The 25,724-nt window shown below is 46.0% G+C and overlaps 1 protein-coding gene across 12 annotated transcripts; it reads left to right on the plus strand.

Moving 5' to 3' along the window:
• The first annotated feature begins 1,701 nt into the window (after positions 1 to 1,701).
• On the plus strand, positions 1,702 to 5,647 carry LOC123090860 (protein RETARDED ROOT GROWTH, mitochondrial). Of its 12 annotated transcripts, none has more exons than XM_044512222.1 (8): positions 1,702 to 2,050; positions 2,241 to 2,324; positions 2,463 to 2,575; positions 3,017 to 3,165; positions 3,245 to 3,341; positions 3,416 to 3,615; positions 3,923 to 4,092; positions 4,203 to 5,647. In XM_044512222.1, the coding sequence occupies exons 3-7, from the start codon at positions 2,530 to 2,532 to the stop codon at positions 3,926 to 3,928; spliced, it is 498 nt and encodes a 165-aa protein (XP_044368157.1). In that variant the 5' UTR covers positions 1,702 to 2,050; positions 2,241 to 2,324; positions 2,463 to 2,529; the 3' UTR covers positions 3,929 to 4,092; positions 4,203 to 5,647. The 12 variants fall into 12 exon arrangements, 5 of the variants coding, with proteins under 5 accessions (XP_044368157.1, XP_044368165.1, XP_044368171.1 ...); XM_044512230.1 differs by having other exon boundaries at positions 3,923 to 4,058; XM_044512236.1 differs by having other exon boundaries at positions 3,416 to 3,599.
• The last annotated feature ends 20,077 nt before the right edge of the window (positions 5,648 to 25,724 follow it).

Consider the following 25,724-nt stretch of genomic DNA (forward strand, 5'->3'; position numbering starts at 1 on the left):
TGTCCGATTCGTCGGGTTGGTCGTCATCCGACGATTCGGACATCGACGAGTTGTTGCAAGACGACGACGTCGAGATGATGAGCCTCCTCATCGACGTGCAATCCTTTGAAAACCACGTGAGGCTGATGGATCAGAGGAGAGGGTCGAAGATGGGGCGAGTCACCATCTACCGGAACCGCGCTCTCGGACACGAGCATTTGATGGAAGACTACTTCGCGGAGGTACCTACATACCCTCCTCGTCTCTTCCGCAGAAGGTACCGAATGCGGCGTAGTTTGTTTGTGAAGATTGTCAACGATTGTGAGGCCGCCTCCTATTACTTTAAACGTCGTAGATCCGCCGCCGGTATCATGGGGTTTAGTGCATATCAAAAGATATCGGCGGCAATGCGGGTACTCGCTTATGGCATACCCGCGGATTATACCGACGAGTATCTTCGCATTGGGCAAGATACAACCACGGAGTCAGTCCGTAGGTTTGCCAAGTTGGTCATTCGGCTGTACGGTGAGCAGTATCTTCGGGCACCAAACGAGGAAGATACAAAGAGATTAATGGAAATGAATGAAAAAAGGGGATGGCCGGGGATGCTAGGTAGTCTTGACTGCATGCATTGGAGGTGGAAAAATTGCCCAAAGGCATGGCACGGAATGTATTGCGGTAAAAGCCGTGATGCTACCATTGTGCTTGAGGCCGTAGCATCTCAGGACACATGGATTTGGCATGCATTCTTTGGGTTGCCGGGAACACTCAATGATATCAATATCCTCAATAGATCTCCTTTGTTCAAAAGATTAATTTCTGGGGATGCTCCAGCTTGCAACTACAAAATCATGGACAATGAGTACTCAATGGGATACTATCTCACCGATGGCATCTATCCCGAATGGGCAACTCTTGTGAAGTCCATCAAGGAGAAAAATGGGGTGCCCTTAACAAGAAAAGAGGCTCATTTCACCAAGGCACAAGAGGCAGCCCGCAAGGATATTGAGAGAGCTTTCGGTGTTTTGCAAGCAAGGTTTGCCATAGTTCGTGGTCCAGCTCGGTTTTGGGACAAAAAAACCTTGATGAACATCATGAAATGTTGTGTTATTCTACACAACATGATCCTAGAGGATGAAAGAGAGTTAAACCTCCCTTGTTTCTATGATAATGTTGGTACCCGTGTGCAACCGGAAAGAAACCCTTCTCGCATACACGCTTTTCTTCAAGCACATCGTGAGATTGAGGATGCAACCACTCATGGTCGGCTCCGGAATGATCTAATAGAGCACCACTGGCAGTTGGATGGGCGGCGCATTGGCCCATGATGTATCTTCGTTTTACTTTTCTATGTCCTATTTGATTCGAACAATTCGTGTAATTTGCTCAAACATTGTTGTAATAATTTGAATATTATTGTTTTATTCGGTGTTGTAATAATAACTAGAATGATTATTGTTTTATGTCAAATGTGATGGAATTTGTGATATGTCATATGATGAAATGTGATGAAATGTGTGATATATGAAATGACAGTTTTAAAGGTTGGGGTTGAGGCAAAGACTAGTGCCCTCAAATCCAACCCTTAAAATTTAAGGGTTGGGTTTGAGGATTCTAGTCTTTGCCCCTATTTTTCAACCCTTAAAAGTGTCAAAAAGTGGCAGTTCTCAACCCTTAAAATTGCTACAAGGCTTTGAGGGTTTAGGAGTTCTACTAGTAATGCTCTAAGCGTTGCCTCCCCTCCGCCCAGCCCTATCGCCTCCACGCGAGTCCAGCGCCTGTCGCATTCTAGGTCCCTCTCTCTCCGCCGCCCTTGACGCGCTCCTCTCTCCGTCGCCCTCGACAGATCGAGCAGAGGAAGAAGAGTTGTTCCGCACAAGGCCTTGGTCGTGCCGGTCGCCGCAACCGCCCCCAAGGACGCCCGTGACTTTGGCCTTGGGAGCTCGGTCTACTAGGCCTGGATCCGGGCGGCGGCAGAGGTGGCCCCGACCCCCACGCCTCCACATGGGGAAGAGGAGGAAGAAGGCTTAGCGCGCTACATCTCCATCAAGGCCTACTTCCTGTTCATCAGGTGAGTTAGAAGTTAGAACGCGTAGGTGGTTGTATGCTGGGTGTTTGATGATAGTTTTGCAAGGAAAACCTTGTGGGCTACTGTGTTTTTTCAATCTCTCATCTAACATTGTCGTGGGAGGCCGCCGTGGTCTGGTGACGAGGAATGAAAAACGACCTTTGTTTGATTTTCTTTATCCAATCTTTTACAGCATGGGAGCGACGTGGTAAATCCATCCACCTGGTCGCTAAACTACATTACGCTCTGCTACTCTGAATTCGCTCCAGAGATCATTGTAAGTGATTTCAGTGTAACCTCATTTATTTCACGTTTTTGTAGGACATTGGAGTGAAGAATAACATATTTTGCTGTTGCTATGTGGCTCTCTTCCATTATGGTTCTGCTGTGCTCTTCAATGCTGGTGATCATGAAGCTGAGCAGTATCTTTATATGATCAGGAATCATGCTTTTGGGATGGCAACCGGAGATGAGGAACGGGTATGTCCATGATATTCACCAGTTGGTCTGTTATTGTGGAAACTGCTGGTATGTCCATGCTATTCACGAGCTGGCCTGTTGTTGTGTAAACTGCTAAATAGTGTAGTTTTCCTCATTGATTTGTACCTATCTTTCTTCTTTCATTTCCGTGTGTGTGCACGATCAATCCAATCTTTTGATGATAATGATTGCTGGTATTTGATAAAGACCATTGAGGGTCAAGAGAATTGCTCTGAATTTAATTTGTGTTTGGCTGAACCTTTATATGGCTTCTGGATATACTAGCGTTCTTAATTGTTTGCAAAATACTTCTTAAATTTACCATGCAACATGTGCAATGTTGTATAAGGCGCCGTGGGTTATGTGAGTGGTGGTCCATGCATAAGTATATAGGCACCCAGTCATATGGCACCTAGCGCCTAATCCACTTTTATAACACTGAACCTGAATTATATTCTCACATGATGGCATTTATTTCACAATTACCAGATTATGCAGTAGTTGAGAAGCCATGCCAGATAACTTGGATGAAAGGAGGTCTTGATTATATAGTTCTTAAAAGTTTAGACGCAGATGGAATTCACATCATTTCAAGTGTTCCTGGTCAGAGCATCGGTCTTGATCATTACATACGGCAGGTACTGTGATTGAGCAAAGTGAACAAACTATTTCCAACTGGTTGCAAGGTTTCAAGTTCTAAACACACTACTTCAATAGGTTGATGATATGGTTGAGGAATTTACTGAAACCAATCTTATGATGGAGAAGACTGGGGACTTCACAATGAAAATAAAGAAGCTCTTTCGACTTATGGGCAAGGCTAATTCTAATCTTGCAGATGTTATCATTAGATTTTGCACACTGTGAGACTATTACCCCCTGTTGCAGATGTTTCTCCACCCACACCAGCAAAGGCCGCTCGCCACTGCCGTCGCAAGCAAGTGTTGCCCCACTGTTTCCTCACGCCAAAGACTGAAGCATCGCCGCTGCTGTCTCTTTGCGCACCGCAGACGTGCATCGACCCGCAATTCTTTTTTCACGCGCCGAAGACCCAAAATGTGGAGCTCAACAGGTTACTCGAAATCCTGGTATTGGCCATCTATGTGCAGTTCCACCATCTGTTATGAACAGAAAACTGAGGTGACTTGTGATTTCTGAATCTGCGGAGGGAATTAGAAAAACCTTAAGAGGAAGTTGGAGACAGTGTTTAAGTATACTGCCATCAACCTGATCGATATGTTTCTCCTTGCATTTGCTCCATTACATGAACTATAAATCCAGCAATGATGATAGAAGAGATAAATAGTAAACGTACTTGATTTTCATTTGTAGATGCTTTTGACTTTTATAAGTTTCATAAAATATTTTGTCCATCAAATTCTATGTTTCTTATAGACATGAAAAATGATATGCAACTGTCGAAAGAAGAGTGCTGTGACCGTGGAGAGTGAAGACAGTGGAAGAAGGTGGGAACCACATGTTCATTGCAACACTTTGCTACTTACCATTTGCATGTGGAGGATGCTCCCAGGTGATTGCGAAAGCATGCCAATTACCATTTGCAGGTTAGGCATTTTTACAAATTGTAATAGAAATGGTATGAGTTTCAAGAATGAGCAGGAGCTACTTCTTGTTTGCCAGTTTAGCTTTTACTAATTTGTAACTTCAATTGCAGCTACTGCGTGAAGTGGCAGCTCGTGAGCCGGATCGACAATGGATCAATTAGTAGTGTCGCCATCCTTGGTTCTGAAGCAATTCGTGAGGCGTCTCCTGCCATAACAATCTGGTTCTTACCTGGGTATTGTCTACTGAGACGCCATGTTGCTAGCTAAGTATAAACACTGGGTTATCTCCAATCATGCGTTGCAGCTTCTACCATCCTCCTTTTTTTGGCATATTAGACACTCAGTATACTTATTCATATTGATATATACTTTTAAGTATAAGAAGCTGACATGTGAACCAACAACGCTACCATCCTCTTTTTTTTAGCATATTAGACACTCAGTATACTTAATGCTGACATGTGAACCAACAACGCAAGATGAACACAATTATTAGTGCAAGATACTTTGATCAATAATTTCTGTCATCGGCCGTGCACTAATTTAGACATATTCTGTTTTTCGAAAGCAACTCATCCCAAAATTTTTAGCTGAGCCGCATTGCGTTTTTATCCTGAATCTCCGTCATCGATTATTTTTTCAAAGATTTATTGCATTTATGGGACACATTTACTCCATTTTAATTCAATTTACCATATATTAATCCACTTCAATTAGCAACAAGATTCCAAGCTGAAACTATTGCGGTATGGGCTGGTACGCGACTCCCATTTTCCCATTATTGATTTTTTCACAATGGATACATTCGAGAATTGCATTTTAAACTCAAGTTTCAGCAATTATTTTTAGCAGAAATACAGTGATCTATATCAAACAATCTCTCTGTTTTAGTAATGTTATGAGACATCAGAGAGCAGATGGCATGTCACATCACCAGTAAATGTGGCAACCATACTAAATCATCGATGGTTTCTAATTTTGGATATTGAAACAATGCTATTTTCTCGAGTATAGTATGATAGTACTACTAATTAATCCATTTTCTGTTTGTAAGCTATCTTGATATTTCTTAGCTATTTTGATGTTTCGGTTGGCAGAAAATATCACTGTAGTACTGCTTGAGAAGATGTAAGTGTGGGAGATTGTGGTTTCAAATCAGAGAATTGTGGTTTCGAAGTTATTTGTAAAAGGTACTCCCTATGTCCCATAATATAAGAACGTTTTTCAAGCCATGTTAGCTTGAAAAACAATCTTATATTGTTGGATGGCGGGAGTAATTTATATTTATCTTAAGGTTACTAACATACTTCTTATGAACTTTATTTTTTTTTCTTCATTATCATATGGGCCAAGATGTTCTGATTATGCTGCATCTAGAACGTCTACGAAGAGATTAACCATCTGAAGACTCTGTCACCTGGTTTTATTTTAAATGAAGTTGTGTGTGTGCGTGCGTGCGTGCGTGTGCGCGCGCGCGCGTGAGCAATAAATTTGTGCATGAACTAATGACGTTGTTAAGAGTTTTGGTGTTTGTAAAATTGGTTGGTTAGGTGAATACCGGATCTAGGGATGGTATGTTTGTCGATAATTTTTCGGTTCACTCAAGCACGAGCGACGGAGCGAGGTGGGACTCGGAAGGGAGGAAGGCAACTATCGCCGCAGTTAGAGCATCTACAAAGTTGGACTCCCATTAGTTTTACCCCATTTGTTTGGATGGACAATCCGGATAGGAGAGAAGGAAAAAGGCCACCCAATTGGACCCCCTACTTCATCATATATTTTTGTTGTTTGAGAAAATTCAAACTTAGTTCATATATGGGAAAGAAATGTGGGTGTCCAGGCAGACCGTTGAACGCGGTCCACCTCAGACCACTTTATTTCTTTCACCGTTCTTTCTTTTTTTCTCTCTCTTTCTTCATTCTAACCAATCATATGCATGTGAATGACAATTTTGGGGCATGGCCTTGTGGATGGACAAAAGAAAACACTTTCGGAAACTGCACGGATGTATAAGTGGACTTATAGGGGGTGGGTCATATTTGTCCAGTCTAATTGTAGATGCTCTTATCACCTTAGCAGGAGAGGTTAGAAAAGAGTGAACCATAACTTCTTAACGATACGTGTGTTTGCACGTGCACGCTTACTAGTTTCTTCTAAAAAATGTATGCATAATCCTCAAAAAAAAATGTACGCATAATGGGATGGGAAGCACGTTGTACATTTTTTTGAAAAAGTAAATCAAGATCATTTAGCAAAAAAAAAAAACAAATCAAATCTACATTATATTGACAGCACCATTGACAATTTTCAATGTCTCTATCAATATAATTATTATTATCAAGGAAATCCTGAAGAGACAATAATTTAAGGGGGGTGCTAGGCGCCGGTGCGCCTGCCGAAATTTCGGCCGGTCGCACCGCGGACGCACGATGTAGTTCTCTAGCTGCACGATCTCTCTTCCAACTGCTACATTCAGAAAACAGAAAGGAAGAAATCCATGGCTTCTATCCATCACGTCAACGTCGTGATCCACTGAGGTACCAGCTAGCTTGCCGGCCGTCCTCGCCTGCTTGCCTCACCGACGATCGCCGATGTTGTCGACGGTGGTCGCCCTCGCTGCACCAACCTCGCCAGTTCCTGACAGGAAGCGCCGCCCTCCTTAGCAAAATCGCCACCGCCTTGTAGCACGCCCCCCCCCCCCCCCCCCCCCCTCGTTTCTGTAGTTGCAGCAACTATTCATCCCGTCGTAGCACCACCATTGCCGGCCGTAGCTCTCAACGTTGCCGTTCGCGCAAAAAAAAATCAGCACGCCGGTAGAAGCTTTTTTTCCACGCCGGTTGAAGCATTTTTCAGAAAGTTGAAGTTTTTTCCCATGCCGGTGGAAGCTTTTTTCGCCGCGGGTTGAAGCTTTTTCTAAGCCGGTTGAAGCTTTTTTTCACCATTGAAGCTTTTTCCCATGTCCATCGGCGCCCGTCCCCCACCTGTTTGTAGCATTGTTGCACACCGGTTGTATCATCTATAGGTCGCCGTTTGAAGCTTTCATATGAAAGTATGGTTGTAGCTTTTTAGTTCGCGGTGGTTCGGTTGAAACTTTTACAAACTGCAGTTGAAGCTTTCGTATCAACGATTGTAGCTCTTCAGTCGCACCGTGGTCCGGTTGAAGCTTTATATACAGTTGGTTGAAGCTTTTCTAATCAGCGGTGGAAGCTTTTCACCAGAACGGTTCCAGCATGCAGCATCGCCTCAGCTATCGCGCACCCATGGCTGGTCGCGTGCCATCAACGAACACCAGCATCGCGCGCAAAAACTCTTGCAGCTCCCCCCGTTGCGACTTCTCTGCCCCGCAGTGGCTCGCCCTAATAGCAAGGGCTCGTCATGCCTGTGCCAGTGCGCGCGTGGCGGCAGAGATGGAGGAACGGTTGCAACGACTCACGTTCGTGAGGAAGAAGAAAGAAAAAAAGAAGGGAAAAAACGATTCAGATGAGAAGCGCTCGTGGCCTGCCAGCGTGTTTGGTTGGGGGTAATTAGAGCCAGGAAATGAGAATTGAAGGTGTATAAGACTTCAAATCTATTGTTTGGTTAGAGGGATTGGGAATTCACAAGGGAAGAGGCATGGGACTTGAGACTCCAACTCCCACCGTTTTATTAACAGGGGAGGGGATAGGAGTTGGAAGGGAATTGTTTAAGTGAGTCAATCTTAACCGTTCATCCTAACTTCCCTTATCTAGTCCCATGTCAATTCCCACGAACCAAACAAGGGAGTACAATTTCTCCTTAAATTCTCACACATAACTCCTATCACGCACCAAACAGAGGATTGGGAATAAAATTACTTATCCCATGTCTAATCTCGACTCAACTCCCTACTCTAAACTCCCATTCCCCTTCCCAAATATTGCCAAACACGCTGTGCGTGACCCACGATCGAGATGATCGCAAAGCTGGCGTGCGACCGGCCCAAGTTTCCGCCGGCGCACCGCCTAGAAACGTTTCCCATAATTTAAATATCAGTACAATGTTAACATGAAAAAGAATACAAGTTCAACTCCCTACAAAATGAAAAGGAGATCATGACTTATCAAATAATTATATAGTGCAAATCACGCAGATAATCCATACATGAACAAGAAAGTACATACAAGGTTATCTTCTAACTTGAAATTGCAAGCGCAAAATCAGCGCTAAAATGTAAACAAAAATGCTTTTAAAGTTCCAAATGTTAACTTGCTTAAATACACAAACTAAGTAAATCACATTATGAAGTACAAATGGTGCAAAGCAAGAGGATAATGGGAGTGTGCAGAGCGGCAGAGAGATTCATACCTGTCGTTCTTCCTCATCCTAAGCGACAAGAACTGCAGGGCGTTCAACGCAACGCCAAAGATCGCTGCCAGCACCCATGACCTCCCCGACGGAGCGACATCTGCCTTTCCAGATCAGCGACGGCGAGATGCGATCTCGCTGGTGGCTGGCGCAAGAACAACTACTCAAAAGAAAAATTAAAAACATTAGCTACAGAGACATTTTTTAGGACCAAAAAAGAGTGAAATGCTAGACCGATGACAACTCAAATAATAATACAACATTCATTTTCTAAATTATATATATATATATATATATATATATATATATATATATATATATATATATATATATTTCCAACTACCGGGTGTAGTTACACCCATTTTTATTTTGTACGTTTTAGGTAGTATCTACCATACAGCAGTGTATGTATGCGTAGTATGTAGTATGTAAGAATATTTAGTTAGTATATATACTATTTTTTAGGTAGTATGTAGTATATTTTTAGCATAGTTCTTTTTACGTATAAATATGCACGTATTTTCACAAATATGATAAAAATATGGGGTCACATGCAATTTTTTCACATAACTCGCTTTGGAGTATCTTAGATATAATACTCCCTCCGGTCCTTTTTTCTTTGCGTTCTATGCTCAACCCGCATACCAAGGAGAGGAGAGAGCAGCAAAAATCAGACCGTTTTACCCCTGGTTTGATACGGAAGGGACGCTGGGTAGTTAATTACTCTCTGCATGCGCATGCGAACGATTGGCTTGCAGGCATTTATTCTCGTGCCCATGTACTCCTCTCTCTCCATCTCTTTGCATGCGCATCTCTCTCTCCTTGCATGCATCTCTCTCTGCATGCGCTCTCTCTCTCTCTCTCTCTCTCTCTTGATATGCATGCATGCGGTCTCTCTCTCTTGATATGCATGCACGCCGGCGGAGGACATGAAGCCCCTGTTCATGGACGAGGCGCCTCTATCCGTGGACGGCTAGGCCTCGCCGGTCGCGGGTGAGCTTGCGCTGGCACGATCCAGTAGCAGCCAGAGCATCGAGTCGTGGCTGGAAGAGGGCATGGCAGAGGCGCGCCGCCCCATATGGGCCGCGGTCGTGGGAGGGTTGGCATGGCCGGGCGTGGTCGCGGTGGAGGGCGCCAGCTTCCTGACTTGAACCAAGTTGCGCGCGAGGATGTTGAAGATGGAGACGCCGCCGGTGGTAGCAACGGCAATCATGGACATGGCGGTGGTGGAGGCGAGTGGCATGGCGCAGAGGATGGCGAAGCTCATGCCGGTGGGGGACACGAGGACAACGGCTACGCGGGTGACAATGGCTACACGAGGACAATGGCTACGCGGACAATGGCTACACGAGGACAATGGCGCAGATCATTTTAAAATTTGCTCCAGATCATTTCAGCGCGTGGACGCCTCCGCCGTCGTCCGGGTGCATGCCGCAGTCCGCGAGCGCGTCGCCGTCCGCGAGCGGGAGCAGGCCGACATCCACGGGCACATCGCCTACCGGGAACACGCCTCCTTCCCGGCACAGGTCGCTGTCCGCGAGCGCGCCGCCTTCCACGAGTGCGTGGCCGTCCACGGGAGCGCCGCCTACCGGGAACACGTCGCCCGCGAGCGCGCCGCCCTCTGCGAGCGAGAGCACGCCACCGTTCGCGAGCGCGCCGCCCATTGCGAGCGGGAGCGCGCCACCGTCCGCGAGCGCGCCGCCTGCGGGGAGCACGCCTCCGTACGCGAGCTCGCTGTCCTCCACGTATAGCTCGCTGTCCTCCGCGACCAAGCTTTCATCCATGGTCTCGCTATCCTCTACAGGCTGGCTGTCCTCCCACAACCACGATGGATGGATTTCATCCATGGAGATGTACAGGATGTGGAGGAGAAGGGAGAGTGGAATGTGGAGAATGGGAAGCTGAGATGGGACCGGTGGGCAGGAGAGGAAGAGGTAGGCGGCTGGCTGCCTTGGGAAGACGCGAAGGACGTGCATGGGAGAGAGAGACGGGAGTAACTGCACGCACGCATGCGAAGTTGGAAAGGAGGGGCAAAGTTGGAAAGAAATGCCAAAACATGATAGTACGCAGAGCATTGAGGGAAAAATCGTTTTTCCTAAAACGCAAACTAATGAGGACCGGAGGGAGTATATGAACATACTAAAAATGATAAAGTAGTATATATACTACCACATAATAGTATATGAGAAATTAGTGTAGCTACACCTGGTAATAGGATACATTTTCTCTCTCTCTATATATATATAAATCTTTTTTGGCAGGTAAATATATATACAAACTTAGCTGAGTTTTTTTTACCGTCAAAACAAAAACTTAGTTGTACGAAGACATTTTTTTAGTAAAGATTTTAATCAAATGGATACAAATCCTATAGTGGACAAAAAAATGAGAAACAAATATGATTGTACAGAAAAAACGAAACAAGTCAAAATTCTTAGGAATATGTCTTACATATATACTCCTATAATATTGTACAATAAACTTAATCGAAGTTTGAATCAAAAAAAAAAGAACATCAATCCATGGTGAGTACAAATTCTATCGTATATATATTCTACAAAAAAAAATCTACTGTTCAAGATATCTTCCGACATTTCGATAAATCGACCGATTTATCGCTTACCATTGCCTGACCGATAAAATAAATCAGACGACATGGCGATAAATTGACTGATATGCCGATAAATTGGCCGATTTACCCCCTATCATGGGTCGACCGATAAGTTCCCAATAAGCGATATCCCTAACATATTATGCACAAATAAAATGTATAAAGAGATTTTATATTTAATTAATTATAATTTGATACATAATTCAACATTACTCTAATGGATTATGGCCATGTAGTGGAACGACATGAAATGGAAAAAATGGACGGAAAAAAACTAAAAAAATACATGGTAATAACCAAAGCACAAAAAAATAAAGTTGAAAGTAGGCAAGAGTTTGTTATTCATTAACGATAAATTTTCGTACAATGTCAATAAAATAATCAAATGACTAATCTGATATATGAAAAATGTAAATCATTCATTGCAAATATAAATATATCGAAACCTAGCCGCGCAAATGCGCGGGTACACCCGCTAGTTCTAATTATGATTCGTTGCAACAGACATGAACATTGCTAGTATTTCCAGCCATGCATTTTTTCCTAATATTCCATAGTTTCTAGTTTTCCATCAAGATATTAGTCACTCATGGTTGATATTTACTTTCAATCATGTACACATATGCGCTATGTAGCTAGCCTTGCTTATTGGCTTCCAAAGCTTAATTTTCACTCCTACTTACAATATGTAGAGTATTTAACAAAAAACTACCACTTTCAACCAGGCCTAGAAAGAATCTATTGTACAAAAAATAGAAAAAACATACCCAAAATTTCTTAGTCCATGCCAAAAACTACTACCTAGTACTCCTACCAATTAGGTTCGTTTAAACCCATTTATGACAGGGTTGGCCCGCACGTCTGTGCTGACGAGGCAGGTTAAACCAACACATTTTGTTTGGCCGTTGACACGAGGGACCCACATATGACCTTCTATCCTGTTATTCCCCCTCAAATCATTATTTTTCCTGAACATTACTTCAAACAGTACTGATGCGTGTTCGTCGGTGGCGCCGGTGATGAGCGAGTTTGCCGCCACTCCGCCGGACGGGCCGGACGCCGCACTGGCCTTCGCACGGGTTGGCAGGCTGGCCCGAGCGTGACTCACGAGCGAGCAAGCCGCCGCGCTGGCCTTCGCTCGAGCCAGATGGCTGGCCTTAGCGCAACACGCGCGAGCAAGCCACCGCGCTGCCGTGCCAATCTAGCTAGCAAACCTTGCAGACAAGCAGCTGGACGGAGCTATCTTGGCTAGCTAGCGGCCGCGAGCACCGGACGGAGCTGGCATCCGGGCTGCCGCAACAAGGGCTCCGCACCGCCGGCGGTTTTGACCTCGCCTTCTGCTGGCGTCGGTAGCTGCATCCCATGGCCGAGGATGACTAGGTGGACGGGCCGGAGGTAGGAGGTCACTTGAGGATTTTTGTTGGTAAGAGCATGTACAATGGTTGATAAGATAGTCTTATCTTAAGTCTGCCACGTATGCAAGTGGTAGTAGTTTCTTGGCATTTTAGTGGTTTCTTGCATTATAGGGGTTTCTTGTAAGGAACAATGTACGTACTACTAGCGACAAAAGGTGATTCTAGGTTGCGTTGTACTCCAACGAGTACTACTAGTGGTCGCGGGAGTGTATACCTCGTTTTGTGGGTTCGATCCCGGCCGAACACACGACGGCCTTATTTTAAATAGTACTACTACACTTCGCTGCGAGCCAATATTTTACACGGGTAGTTTGAGTTTTGAAGTCAAACGGACGTGCGGCCCCACAATCTTGGTGCACTGGATAGCCTAGCCACGTGAACGAGTTTTCCTTCCCAGCATCCCGTGGCTCGCGTGCTCGCCCTAGCCGCACCTCGCTTGGAGCTTCCTCATCAGCTAGTAGCATATTTAAACTAGCGCCTCCCAATTAAGCCCGAGGAGCCGGAAAAGCCTGGCGGGGCATTGGGAACTGTGCAATATGGCTCTACACATAAAGTGCTCTACTACTACTCTGTAGCTTGTGGCGTTGCACGCATGGACTTCACTCCATTATCGGCTCTACTATAAAAGAAATTCCTATTAACGTGTTTTTTTTGAAACGGAGGCAAACGCTTTGCTTCATCTCTTCATAAAGAAGGAACTACTAACAAAGTTCGACGAGATCCATTACACCTCCACAAATGGAAGCGAAACACCTAGTCTCGCTGTGTCAAATAACTCAAATGTTCTGCCCCCGCAGTAACCGTCGCTGATAAACAGGCTGCTAGTGTGTGCGTGAGAGGAGAGGCTGAGTAGGCCAGCTACGTGAGAGGAGCGGCTGAATAGAGCACCGAGAGTACCCACTAGGCCACTACGCAGGTGTACTTTTCCTGCATTGATAGTACAATGATGGTTTTAGAGAACAGTAGCACCCTCCACTTCCAACTGTAGCTCCTTGGCCCTAAGATTCAAGAGTTAAAAACTGGTGCACTATACTAGAACTAGACAAGAAGTACAGTACGTCACACTACTAGTTGAGAAAAGTAGTACTAGTACTGCTACAGTACGAGTACATACTCCTCCGTCACATAATGTAAGACGTTTTTTGACACTAGTTGGCGTGTACAAAAAATGGCAAAAACATACCCAAAATTTCTTAATCCACGCCAAAAACTAATACCTAGTGCCAAAAATTTCTTACTAGTGCTATTATTTACAGTATAATGCAATCCTAGTACTAGTAGTAAATAATAGCCTCACCCCTTCGCTGAGGAACGATCTACAGTTGGAAGGGACGAGGCCCTGCGGTTATTACGCTCTTATCTCCACCTCGCCAGTTCCCCTCCCCCCCGAAGAGAAGGTAGTTCGTCGCTGCTCCCATGGATTCGCCAGGCGGTTCTCCTCCTCGTCGGGGCTGGGAGACCTTGGACGACGATCCCCTGGGAGAAATCGCACGCCGCTCCGACGTCCTCACCGCCGCAAGACTCGGTGCTTCCTGCACCAATTTTTTCAAGACGCTCCTTAAACAAGCTTGGGAAAAGGCCATGCTTGTTGGTCTTCCATGCGTCCTCAAGGAGAAGGTTCTTCTATGGGACAAACCTTCAAACAGTCCACCGCTCCCTGGCCATGGTTGCACGTTGACTCCACTAGAGTTGCCGACGTTGAGAGGTAGTCGGATTTTGTCCGATGAGTAGGTCAGTAATGGAGTTTGATCATGTAGTACTTAGTTATTCCATTTCCATCCCGTAATTTCTCCACTGCCCACCGTCATATATATAGGTCTTGGTCGGTGCCAATGAAGATTGGCTTGCATACCTCCGGCTGGATACCACCATCATTTTGCACAACATCCACAGCAGTGCGGCCATTCTGGTAGACCCCTTCTCCACCATTGGGATCGGCCTTCCGGACTGGCTGGGCTTGAATACGTATGATGATGCCTACATGAGACTGAAGAAGATAGAAATTGCGGACCCACCGACAAAGCAACGCGGCTAAGACGATTACTATCTCATCATGGTGTTCGACATAAGGATTGCCATAAATGCAAGAGGCAGTAACGGCAGAGGCTGGCGCATGTTGGCGGCGGCAGATTTGTACCCCTACACATTCGAAGACGCCGTGCTCCATCTAGGCCGCATCTTCACGGTGACAAGCCAGGGGACTTGTTTCATCTAGTTGCCATCCTACGGTACGGGAGATTACAAACGGAATGCACGAACCATCATTTGCATCCCTAACGGTACTCCATTATTTTGCAGGGACTAGTCATCCCCCGATCAAAATAAGATCGCCGATCCTGGATGTGCATTCGCATCCGCGATTCGGTCCAACCTGGAACCTTGTAGCTGACTTTGGCATATTGGGATCAACTATCTTAGCAGTCGTTACCCATGGTACCACTGATGTGCAACATGGTCACACAATCTACCACGATCGGACCGTCACCATCTACCCAGGTATTCCATTTTTTAACCCTCTCGCCTTCTCTTTCATTGTTGTACTAGTAGTATACTTAGTAGTACTAGTAGGAGTACTTTTTACCTTGGAGGACGTGTATAGCTAGCTAGGCCCTTGAAGACTTGAACCCACTAGCTGCCACCATTTTTGTTTTCCATGTCTTACTATCTCATCCATGTAGCCAAGAGTGTGGCCATATATAATAAGCTGATTATTTTACTTCCTCTGTACCGGAGTAGTACTATTTGCTGCACAGTATTACTAACCGCCATATTTGAGCACAACATAATTATGCATGGACCTTGACTATGTATGTCACCATGTGTCCAGATCTGGGATGCCGCATGTACCAGATGAACGGCACCGAGTTCGACCCCCGTGATGCTACGTGGGTGCCGAGGAACACTCTTGGAGAGTACTCGCTTTTCATCGGGGCAGCTACCCCATTATGAAGCGGATGCCACCTTCCGTGCACGACACGGAAGGCCTGTCGTTCATGAAGCATAGTTGTGTCTTCATTGCGCACCGCCGGATGAACGACATGCTGGGACATGCTACCCCTGATTTATGCCGCTTCAGCTTGGATGAGTCTCCATCATGTGGAACCGGACTAGAAAGCTGCGACAATGATTCCCGTTGCCCACCGCTATGGATCGTGCCATCCATAAAGAACACCTGGGACTGGAACCTGGAGGAGGACATGTAGCCCATCTATAACGTGTAAGTGGAGTACGGTAATTGTGAACGATAGCGCTGTGAATATATGTGGACTAGTCGTGCACAAATTTATCACATGAATTGGGGATGAACTTGTGTGGCATACTGGCATTTGTCCTTTAGAATTTATTACTAGTAAATGTGTTATGTGTACGTGCAACTTGTGTGGTTGTTGCACGGGCTCCAACACGCTCTTTGAGAGAAAAAGGTGGCACAACTTTGGATATACGTGACGTGGCGGCATCATATAGTAGCATCGTCCGCTATAGTTGTAATACACTCCTACTAGGACGACAACTCCTATAAAACCTTGCGCTTGGCTCTTTGCCTCTTCGGGAGGTTCAACAGTTCGTACTCGTGTGAACCTTGCACTTGGCTCTTCGCCTCTTCGGAAGGTCCAACAATGATGATACTATAGTATAATATGCTTCTGGCAATCTGACACCGATTGAACTTCTGCACGTCCACCGTGAGGGCGAGGGCGAGGGCGAGGGAGAGGGAGAGGGCGTTATAGTCAAAACCCTCTCCTCGTCCTGCGAACCACCACGCGCGTGGGCGAGGGAGAGGCGTAGTAAGCAAGCTTCTCCTTGTTCGGCGAGTTGACGGGACACATCAAAGCAGTACTAGTACTAGTAGTAGTCCATACTGCGTCCTTTCCAATTAATATGGCTTAATTTGAAACGAGAAAAATACACCGTCGGTCAACGTATGTAAGCTCTTTACGGCCACTATATATAGTTTTGCGGTGATTATACGATCACTAGCTCATCGTAGAGTACCGTATTGCACCCTACTGACCGTCCACATAGTCGACGTGGCACTTTGTTGACTAGTTAATTTGTCACCTGGTTTCTGGGTCCCACCTGTCAGTTGGCAGAGCAAAGAAATCAGTTAAACAAAACTTTACGCAGGCGCAACACGAGTCCAACCCTTGCGTGCGAACCGCCCTGGCTGTGTATGTGAGTGCATGCATGTGTACTCCCTCGACCTTCCAACAAAGAGTGTACATCGGCTATAAGGCTGGTCATAGTGGAGAGTAACATATACTAGTATCATGCATATGATACTAGTGTATGATACTACATCTATAGTGCATAGTATCATAAAGTAGTATCATAGATGGTCTCATTTATTGCCATGCATGACACATAGTAGTAGCATAACATTTATTGTGTTACGGTATCTACCTATGTTACTACTACCCTCTCTCTCTCTTCTTTAATTGTTTGCCACATAAGCATGTTTGCGAGTCCCAAGTACATGATACTAGTTATGTTACCCCCACTATGGCCAGCCTAAAACAAAGAGTGTAGTACATGATGTACATCTACACTTCCAATGCATTTAGCCTTTAATCTAAATCGATATTGATTGACTAATGCACCAACTTGTGCTATAGGTATATGCTACATGTCTATCCTTAATTACATCATGCAACGGCCTTCATTTAATCTTCTTCTCTCAATGGTCGCATGCACACATAAGTCTGATACTTTTGGGCGTTAATTATGCCCTGGTCAATGTGTAAATCTCTAAATGTATAGTCTTTCACGGACGTAGGGATTAGGTTGAGCACTTGAGCGTGAGCGTGTGTGTTGCGTCGTGTGCTGTGTGTCACATGGGTGCGTGACTGTTGCGTTCGTCCATGTGTACGTGTGAGTGTTGCATGTTGCATGCATGCATGCATGCATGGGGCTTACTCCCTCCCATTGACATGTTCATATTTCAAGCTTCGTCTGTTCCCTCCATATGGTGATACTCCCTCTGTTCCCAAATATGGAGTAAAAGCCTCCCTCTGTTCCCAAATACGGAGTATTTGTCTTTCTATAGATTTCAACAAGTGACTAGGTACGCAGCAAAATGAGTGAAGTGAGCGTAGAGGCATGGGGATACTGTAGAAAGGAAGTCCTCGCGATCCATTATTCCCCATCTCGGTCAGAGAGAACTATTCAACTAGTCTTCGCAGTGAAGTGACAATACACGCTACAGCAAATGGGACACGTAATTAATAAGCTGAACCAGCGTGTTGGTGTTACTAAATCAGCCTTACCCAGTACTGCCATCATGTTTGCCAGTAGAGCATGCTTCCGCAAATACGCCTACGCACCTCTGTCCTCCATTAACTGACATATGGGCCCTCTTGTGGTAGACCCACATGTCATCGGTGTAACTATTTACACTCCGAAGGACGGTATATCCTGCTAGTAGTACTAGTAGAATTGAGATTTAATGCACTTTCTTCCCTGTCTTCCACTCTTCTTCCTCCTCTCTTCTTCTTCCTCCTCTCTTCCCCATTGTCGGCCGCACACCATTTATGCTCACTGCTCGCCCGCCCGCGCCATCTTCCTTGGTAGCTCGCGCGTACCATATCCCCCCGCTCACTGCTCGGCCACACGAGGAGAAGCTTCTTCGCTCGCCCGCCCGAATCCACTTCCCCGCTGGCTCGCAGGCACCGAAAACCCCAATGGCAGAACCGACTGACACGCAGAGCCACGATTGGAATTCCCTCCCTGATGTTCTCTTGGAGCAGATCTGTAGTCTTATGGACCTACTCAGCACCGTCCGTCTGGCCACATGCTCAGTGTCTTTGTACCGTCTACTCATCTGCAACCGACCGACTCTTTTCAAGACACCCTGCTTGCTGATGCCCGATCCTCGCAGGTGACCCAGACACCGACTTGACAATCCTACGGAGGTTGCCGTGGTGCCCCTCGACATGCTACCACTACCCGTCCACTTGTCCTTCATGTGCGGCCACTACTGGGCGGGCATGAAGGCCAACTGGATCGTCCTCATCCACCACTCCGGTAGTCCCTGGGGTCTCGTGGATATCTACACCCAGTGAGAGATCACCCTTCCATCATTGGATACCGCCGCCATCGAGCCTCGCGGCCCGCCGGACACTCCTGCCTACTACGCACAAGACTCGTCAAGCTTTTGGCTCGACCTCTGTTTGCAGAAAGTTGTAATCTGTGAAGTGCCCACACCATCAGAAGACTACATGGATTACAAGCTCATTGCCTTGTTCAACATGGGATTAGTCTACCTAGAATCTGGTCGCCATACATGGTTATGGCTCATCATCAATCCTGTTGAGGCAACATTTCTGTCTGATGCTATAGTGCATGATGACATTGTTTATGCGGTCGACGCACAGATTGGCTGCCTATACTGGTGGAATCTATCGTCGTGTAATTATTCTATCTCATCTCATCTTTACCTTATGAATACGACTGCCTGTTCATTTGTTACAAATTTAGAATACATAGCATGTCTATAACCACATCATTGCTATATGTTCCTCTCATTTCCTAGATTTTTATGACCACACATGTTATTGTTAGAGTTGATATGAGAACAATTGGCATCTAATGATTGTTAGAATACGTATTATGAGCATAACATCATGATTGCTATATGTTACTCTCGTTTACAAGATTTTTATAACAACGCATGTTATTGCTTAGAGTTGATATGAGAACAACAGTAGTAAGTACTATGCTAGAATATGAGTAGGCGCTGTCATAGTTGTTTTCCTCTCATTGTTACATGATGTTTGAACCATGACATATTGCTAGAATATGAAAGCCATTGGCTTATTTTTTTAACTCGGGGTATGATTATGACCACGACATTGCAATTCTCTGTCTATGATAGGTGTCACTGTTATAATAATCTTAATTCCACACATACTCTAAACATGACTGTTTATTTTGTCCTTTTGGTCTCCAATTTGAATTGTTGCAGTAGACGCAAATGCGCTGGCCTTCATGATTCTAGGACCTGGAATCGTACCAGCTGATGGGTGGTGGTTTATCGCTCGTTCAGCTGACTGCGGTCATTTGATGCTCATTCGCACGTACCAAATTGACAAAACCATTACATCAAACCACATGCAGTACAATGCATGGGGCGTTCGTGACATTGATGGCTATGGCTGCTTCGTGTTCGAGAAAGATCCCAGCTCCGTTGGGCCAGGCGTATTCAACTGGAGGCGGGTTTATAGCCTCGGCAACCACACCTTATTCCTCGGGCTCAATTATCCGATCATCCAACCAATAATCGATCATATCACCGGCGATGATTACCGTGCTATGGAACTTCCATTCGCGAGGGGGGACTGTGTTTACACATCATACCATGGGTTTCATGAATCACCATATCTAGAGATTCCTCGACACAGCTTGTTGCCAGATAATCTTCAGTGTGTGAAAGGCATCAAGCTTCCATGCGATGGACGGCTTTTGCAAACCCGACATGCGGCGATGTGGTTCATGCCAACAACAAATATGCACAACTTGATTTGTGCTGATATCTAGACTGAGCCATATATTCTGCTGATGTAGCACGACCCTCTTTTGTTAGATATTATGTACTGTTGTTAGTTTGAAGCACTCATCTAGTTTGAAGGATAGTAGATACCTTCCTGGGATCAAGTGCATCCTAACTCACCTGCGTAGGATGTACTGATATATATATCAGTTAGGCTTCAAGTGCATACTTGTTAGTTAAACCTATGTATAAATTGTGACACTAAAGACGACTAGTAAGTAGTACAGTAGCAGTACTAGTATACGTCGGTCAAATTATTCATCATGTCCACACATTGAATTGACGTGACAACATGCTACACGTGAGGTGACACAAGAATCCCGGTGGCGTGTTCGGGTATTCTGGACTTCAGATTTGGAGTACCACTTATCTGTCGAAATCTTTCATCATTCACTTAAAACAGTCGATTGATCATACATTAAGTACCATATAACTGGAATTACCGATGCAAGTCGAAGAAGGATTGGCCGGTGCTGCCGGCTGGCGTCAAGTTCGATCCCATGGATCAGGAGCTGATCGAGCACCTTGAGGCCAAAGTGAGTGCTGACAGCGCGAGATTTCAGTTTCTCATCAATTTGTTCATACCAACCATCGACAGCGAGCACGACATATGCTACACCCAACCTGAGAAACTTCCAGGTAAGACACCAATTGGCCGTCTACTTGCACAAACATATTCCTTTGTTTGTATCTCTATTTTTCTTTTTAGACGCAGACCTGGTGAAGCAATTAAAATTTGACAGTTAATAAAAAGTGAAACAAGTGACTGCAACATGCCAAAAATGTTATGGAAATGCCAACTACGTACACCTGTATTCCATAATACTGCAGGCATCACACTGAGTGGCCTAAGGAAGCATTTCTTCCAGCGCAATTCCAGGGCATTCAAAAGGGGCACATGGACGCGTCGCAAGATACAGTCGGAGTGCGGCATGCACGCGATGTGGCACAAGACCGGCAATACCTTGCCGGTGATGGTCAACGGCCGGTAGACGGGCGGCAAAAAAAGGTTCTGGTGCTGCACACCAACAAGAACTTCGACCAACAGAGGACCAACTGGGTGATGCACCAGTAGCACCTCGGGGACCTGGAGCAAGAGAAGGAGTGGGAGCTGGTCCTCTGCAAGATTTTCTACCAGACGAACACTAGGGCCAGGAGTAAAAAGACTATAAGTTAGTTTGCTTCCAACCATCATGCCGAGGGTCGACGTGGATATAAAGCCAAATCATTTGTTTCGAAACGAATTTTCAGGCACCTCATTTTTATTTGATGGGTAGCATAAGCACCTACCGTTCGAATTCCCAGTTCTCTAATTTTTTCGAAACAAGTGCATGCACTTATTATCACGATAAAAAACAATATCCGTGCTGCATCCTAGTTATCAGTCTGTACTTGCAGAATTCTCTCGTTTATTGAGCATGTATGTTGTTTTTTCAGGTCGAGCAAGTTTCAACTGGGCTGTAGACTGCCCAGGGTTGGTTTTGTTTTTATCAGGCCCAGCCCATGATGACAACGGGGCACAAAGATCCAGCAGGTATCTACTGGCCTCTGGCCCGCTAGCATTAGTTATATTTTGTCTTACAACATTCGCAGGCAGTTTTTTTACTCAATCAAACACACAGCCCAGTTCTATTTTCCTCTTGAAACACATGTCCTACATCCGTTTTCTAATCTCTACCTATAGTTTTACTAGTTCATATACACATATCATTATATTGAAAACATATAAAATTCCCTTTTCATATTTACATCCTTATTTTTGTTGTTTTTTTCCCACCCAACGCTGATTTTTTTAGCACTGGTTTTCCCTTAAACCAACTCAATTGTCCCACATCTTATTTGCTTACAAAAACAAAACGATTTTTTGGCAAATCAATAAGTTCTTAAAAAAATGTTTATCATTTCTGGATTACAACAGTTTGGACTCCACCGAAATATGCAAAATAAGGTTGACAGCTCGGTCCATGGCCACAACCCAGTTTTTTTATGACTTGCCAAGTAAGTCGCTTTGTCAGGCCTGTTGGGCTGCAAATCTTTCAAGACGAGGAGAGCTTTCATTCGGCTGGCCGAGAAAATGGCCCATCAGTAATGAGAAATGGGTTGTACATTTTTAAAACACATCAAACCGGCAATTAGTTTCAAATATCTTTTTTTCATTTCGAGATTTTAAATTACATTAATTTTTATGCGTGGAGAATTTGTTGGATTTTATATTGATATACATTTATTTTTAAAATCAGTTTGAATGTGAGTCGAAATTTTGGGATTAAAAATAGTTTGGACCGCACCGAAATATGCAAAATTTCGTATAATTTTTTAACTGTGCCCACGATATGGGCTGTAATGCTAACAAAAAGAATATGGGCTCCAAAAACAAACCTTAAGAATTAGCAAATGGGCTGTAAATTATTAGAAATAATTGGAGATGGGCTGTATGTTGTTTTCCATAGATTTGAGGCTTTCCTAAAAAAAGGTTGACGCACAAGCAGTGACTGTTGGATGTCCATACAACGGCCATCGTGCTTCTTCGATCTCTGCTCTTCCTGCTCCAGCCGCTCAAACAAGCGCCGACGGGATGCCTGCTCCCTCCTCCCCGCGGACGATTGTGCTACCGCGCAGGCCTCACCGCCCCACCGTACTCCCATCGTTGGCCTAGCCATCCCTCTACTCACCCACACCTGCTGTTATTCTCCGGCGATGGCAGATGAACCAGTAAACCCTCGTATAGTCGTACTCCCCTCCGCGTGGGAAACAACTGCCGAGTCTTCCCTGCCTCCGTTTCGTTCCCTTCCTAGGCCTCGCCGTCGTCCACCGCCCTGGTGTTCTCGACGCGGCCTGGTTAACGTGGTCAACGGCCAACATTCATCTGAAGTGGAGTGTACATGGAGAGGCCGACAGCTGGGTCCACGGCTGCACGTAAGGAAATGCCTCCTTATTACACGCAAAATAATGATTTCTCCACCTGACATCAGGGACCCACCGAAAGGGCCTCTGTATTTTGCAAAAAAACATTACCGCCACTGACAGCTCGGACCCACCAGCTATATCTTCGCACGCAAGGAAGTGCCTCCTTATTACGCACAAAAAAATGAATACTCCCCCTGTTAGCTGGGACCCAGTATAGTGGCAGGCTGACTTGTGGGCCTACTAAGTTGACGGGGACGGAGTGCTTTGTCAACTTAGTCAATATGCACAATTCTAGCTCCAGTGACCGTACGATGTCCATCCAACGGCCGTAGTGCTTCTTCAACCTCTGGTCTTCTTGCTCCAGCCGCCCAAACCAGCGCTGGTCGTGCCTCATGCTCCTGCCTCCCGTGGCCGGCTGCGATGCGGCGGAGGCCTCACCGCCCCCTACTACTCCCACCGCGGGCCAGGCCATCCCTCTACTCACCCACACCCCCTATTAATTGTTATTCTACGGCGACGGCAACCTCACACCGGAGCGAACAAGTGAACCCTCATACTCCTCTACGCGTGGACATCCACTGCCGCGTCTTCCCCGGCTCCGCATCATTCCCTTCCTAGGCCTCGCCATCGTCCACCGCCCTGGTGCTCTCGGCGCGGCGTGGTCAACATGGTCAAGGAACGACTTCCATCGGACGTGGACTGTACATGGAGAGACTGACAGCTGGGTCTATGGCGGCCGCAAGGAAGTGCCTCCTTATTATGCGCAAAATAATTATTCCTCCACCTGACAGCAGGGACCCACTGGACGGGCCACCGTATTTCGTGAAAAAAATGTTTCCCCCCTGACTGCTGGGACCCACCAGCTACACCTTCGCACGCAAGGAAGTGCGTCCGGGTGAAAAAACAAAACGATTCGCCCCTTGATTGCTGGGACCCACCAGCTACATCTTCGCACGCAAGGAAGTGCCTGACAGTGGGACCCACCTGGTCGAAGCGTAGGTAGCCTTTTCATTCTGGTCGCGAACGTGTACGTACATACTGGTCGTTGTAGAGGCGCGCACGTGTCGTAGTAGAGGCGCGCATGTAGCATGTACACGTACATACAGCGGCCAGGGTGCAAGAAAGAAAATACGGCCACGTATGTGTACATACGGGCGGGGACTCGAACGCCTACTCGCGCATACGTACGGCCAGGGCTCGTGTACATGGCTGGGTCAGAATGGAGAAACATCGTCGTCGTCGTGTTCATGGCGAGCCAACCGGCTGGGTCGGAACGGAATGCATCATCATGTTCATCGGGACGGCTTGGACGGAACAGGCGATGGAAACGAGGCCTGGCGTACCGCAGAATGGAGGAAATGGCCTTGTGTTCGACCGGCCACATTTGAAACAGGATCCTGTTCATCAGGAGGGGTGTGGCGTACCGCAAAACGGAGGAAACGAACCTCCTCGGTCCAAACGGGGGTCCTGTTGATCGGGAGGGGTGTGGCATACCGCAAAACGGACGAAACAGGGGTCCTGTTCATTGGGAGGGGTGTGGCGTACCGCAAAATGGGACTCCACGGGATACTGTTCATCTCTACCGTCGACCTCCTCCAGCCTCCACGGGCTACTGTTCATCCACCGTCGACCTCCTCCAGCCTCCACCTGCGACTGTTCATCCACGGGCTCCTGTTCATCCAGCCTCCACCACGCGCTACTCCACCAGCTACTGTTCAACCACCCCTCCACGGGCACCCCTCCACCGTCTACTGTTCATCCAGCCCTCCACACCACGGGGTCCTATTCAACCACCCCTCCACGGGCACCCATCCACCGTCTACTGTTCATCCAGACCTCCACACCACGGGGGTCCTGTTCATCCAGAGGCAACACCACCGCTCACTGTTCATCCACCCCCCCCACGCAACGCTCACTATTCATCCAATCGATCATCTTCAGTTAGCAGCAGTAGCGAAGGAATCGCTCGATCGGGTTCAGTTAACAGCCATCGATCGATCGCTCAGGTTCAGTAGCGCGTAGCCTGCAGTGCAATCGCTCGGGTTCAGTTAGAGCCCAACGCCTCGCTCGGGTTCAGTTAGAGACAATGCCTCGCACACACGCGCGTACGTGTACGAGAGAAACGTGCATCGCTCGGGCCCCGACCACCCACCGTAACCGGGAACTCACCGAAATTTTCCTCGCCCTCGCTTCTACCACGGTTTTTTCCGTCATGGACGGCCCAAAGAATGTCATGCAGCTGCATCTCCGGCCCGCCCAGGACGAAAAGCCCATTTTCTGTCATGATTTTTTCTCATAGAAGTGGGAGCCCACCACATCTATGATGATATCACGTTTTGTCACAATTATCATCATAGAAGTGTCATAAGTATGACAGAATTTTTTTTCGTTCGGCCCAAAATGTCATGGATGTGTCTTTTTTTGTAGTGTATGTCAATGTCACTTGCATTCATGACAAAAGTGTTGGTAAGTGCGCATCCGAGTTTTGGCTCTTATCACACCACCATGAACAGTAAAATCTTAAAAAGTTCAAAAAAATCCAAAAAAAATTGGTGTCAAAGAATGACAAATGTTTTCAGTGCTTGCCAAGTTTCATCACGGAATCACATTTGTGGAAGTCATGGCAAAAAACCAATCAACACTCCAAAATAGATTGGTTTTTTTCCATGACTTCCACAAATGTCATTCCCTTATGAAACTTGGCAAGCACTTAAATCATTTGTCATTCTTTGACACCAATTTTTTTGGATTTTTTTGAACTTTTGCAGATTTTATTGCTCATGGTGGTGTGATAAGAGCTAAAACTCGGATGGGCACTTACCAACACTTT

The sequence above is a fragment of the Triticum aestivum genome, chromosome 1B (genome assembly GCF_018294505.1).
Source record: "Triticum aestivum cultivar Chinese Spring chromosome 1B, IWGSC CS RefSeq v2.1, whole genome shotgun sequence".
Lineage (NCBI taxonomy): Eukaryota > Viridiplantae > Streptophyta > Magnoliopsida > Poales > Poaceae > Triticum > Triticum aestivum.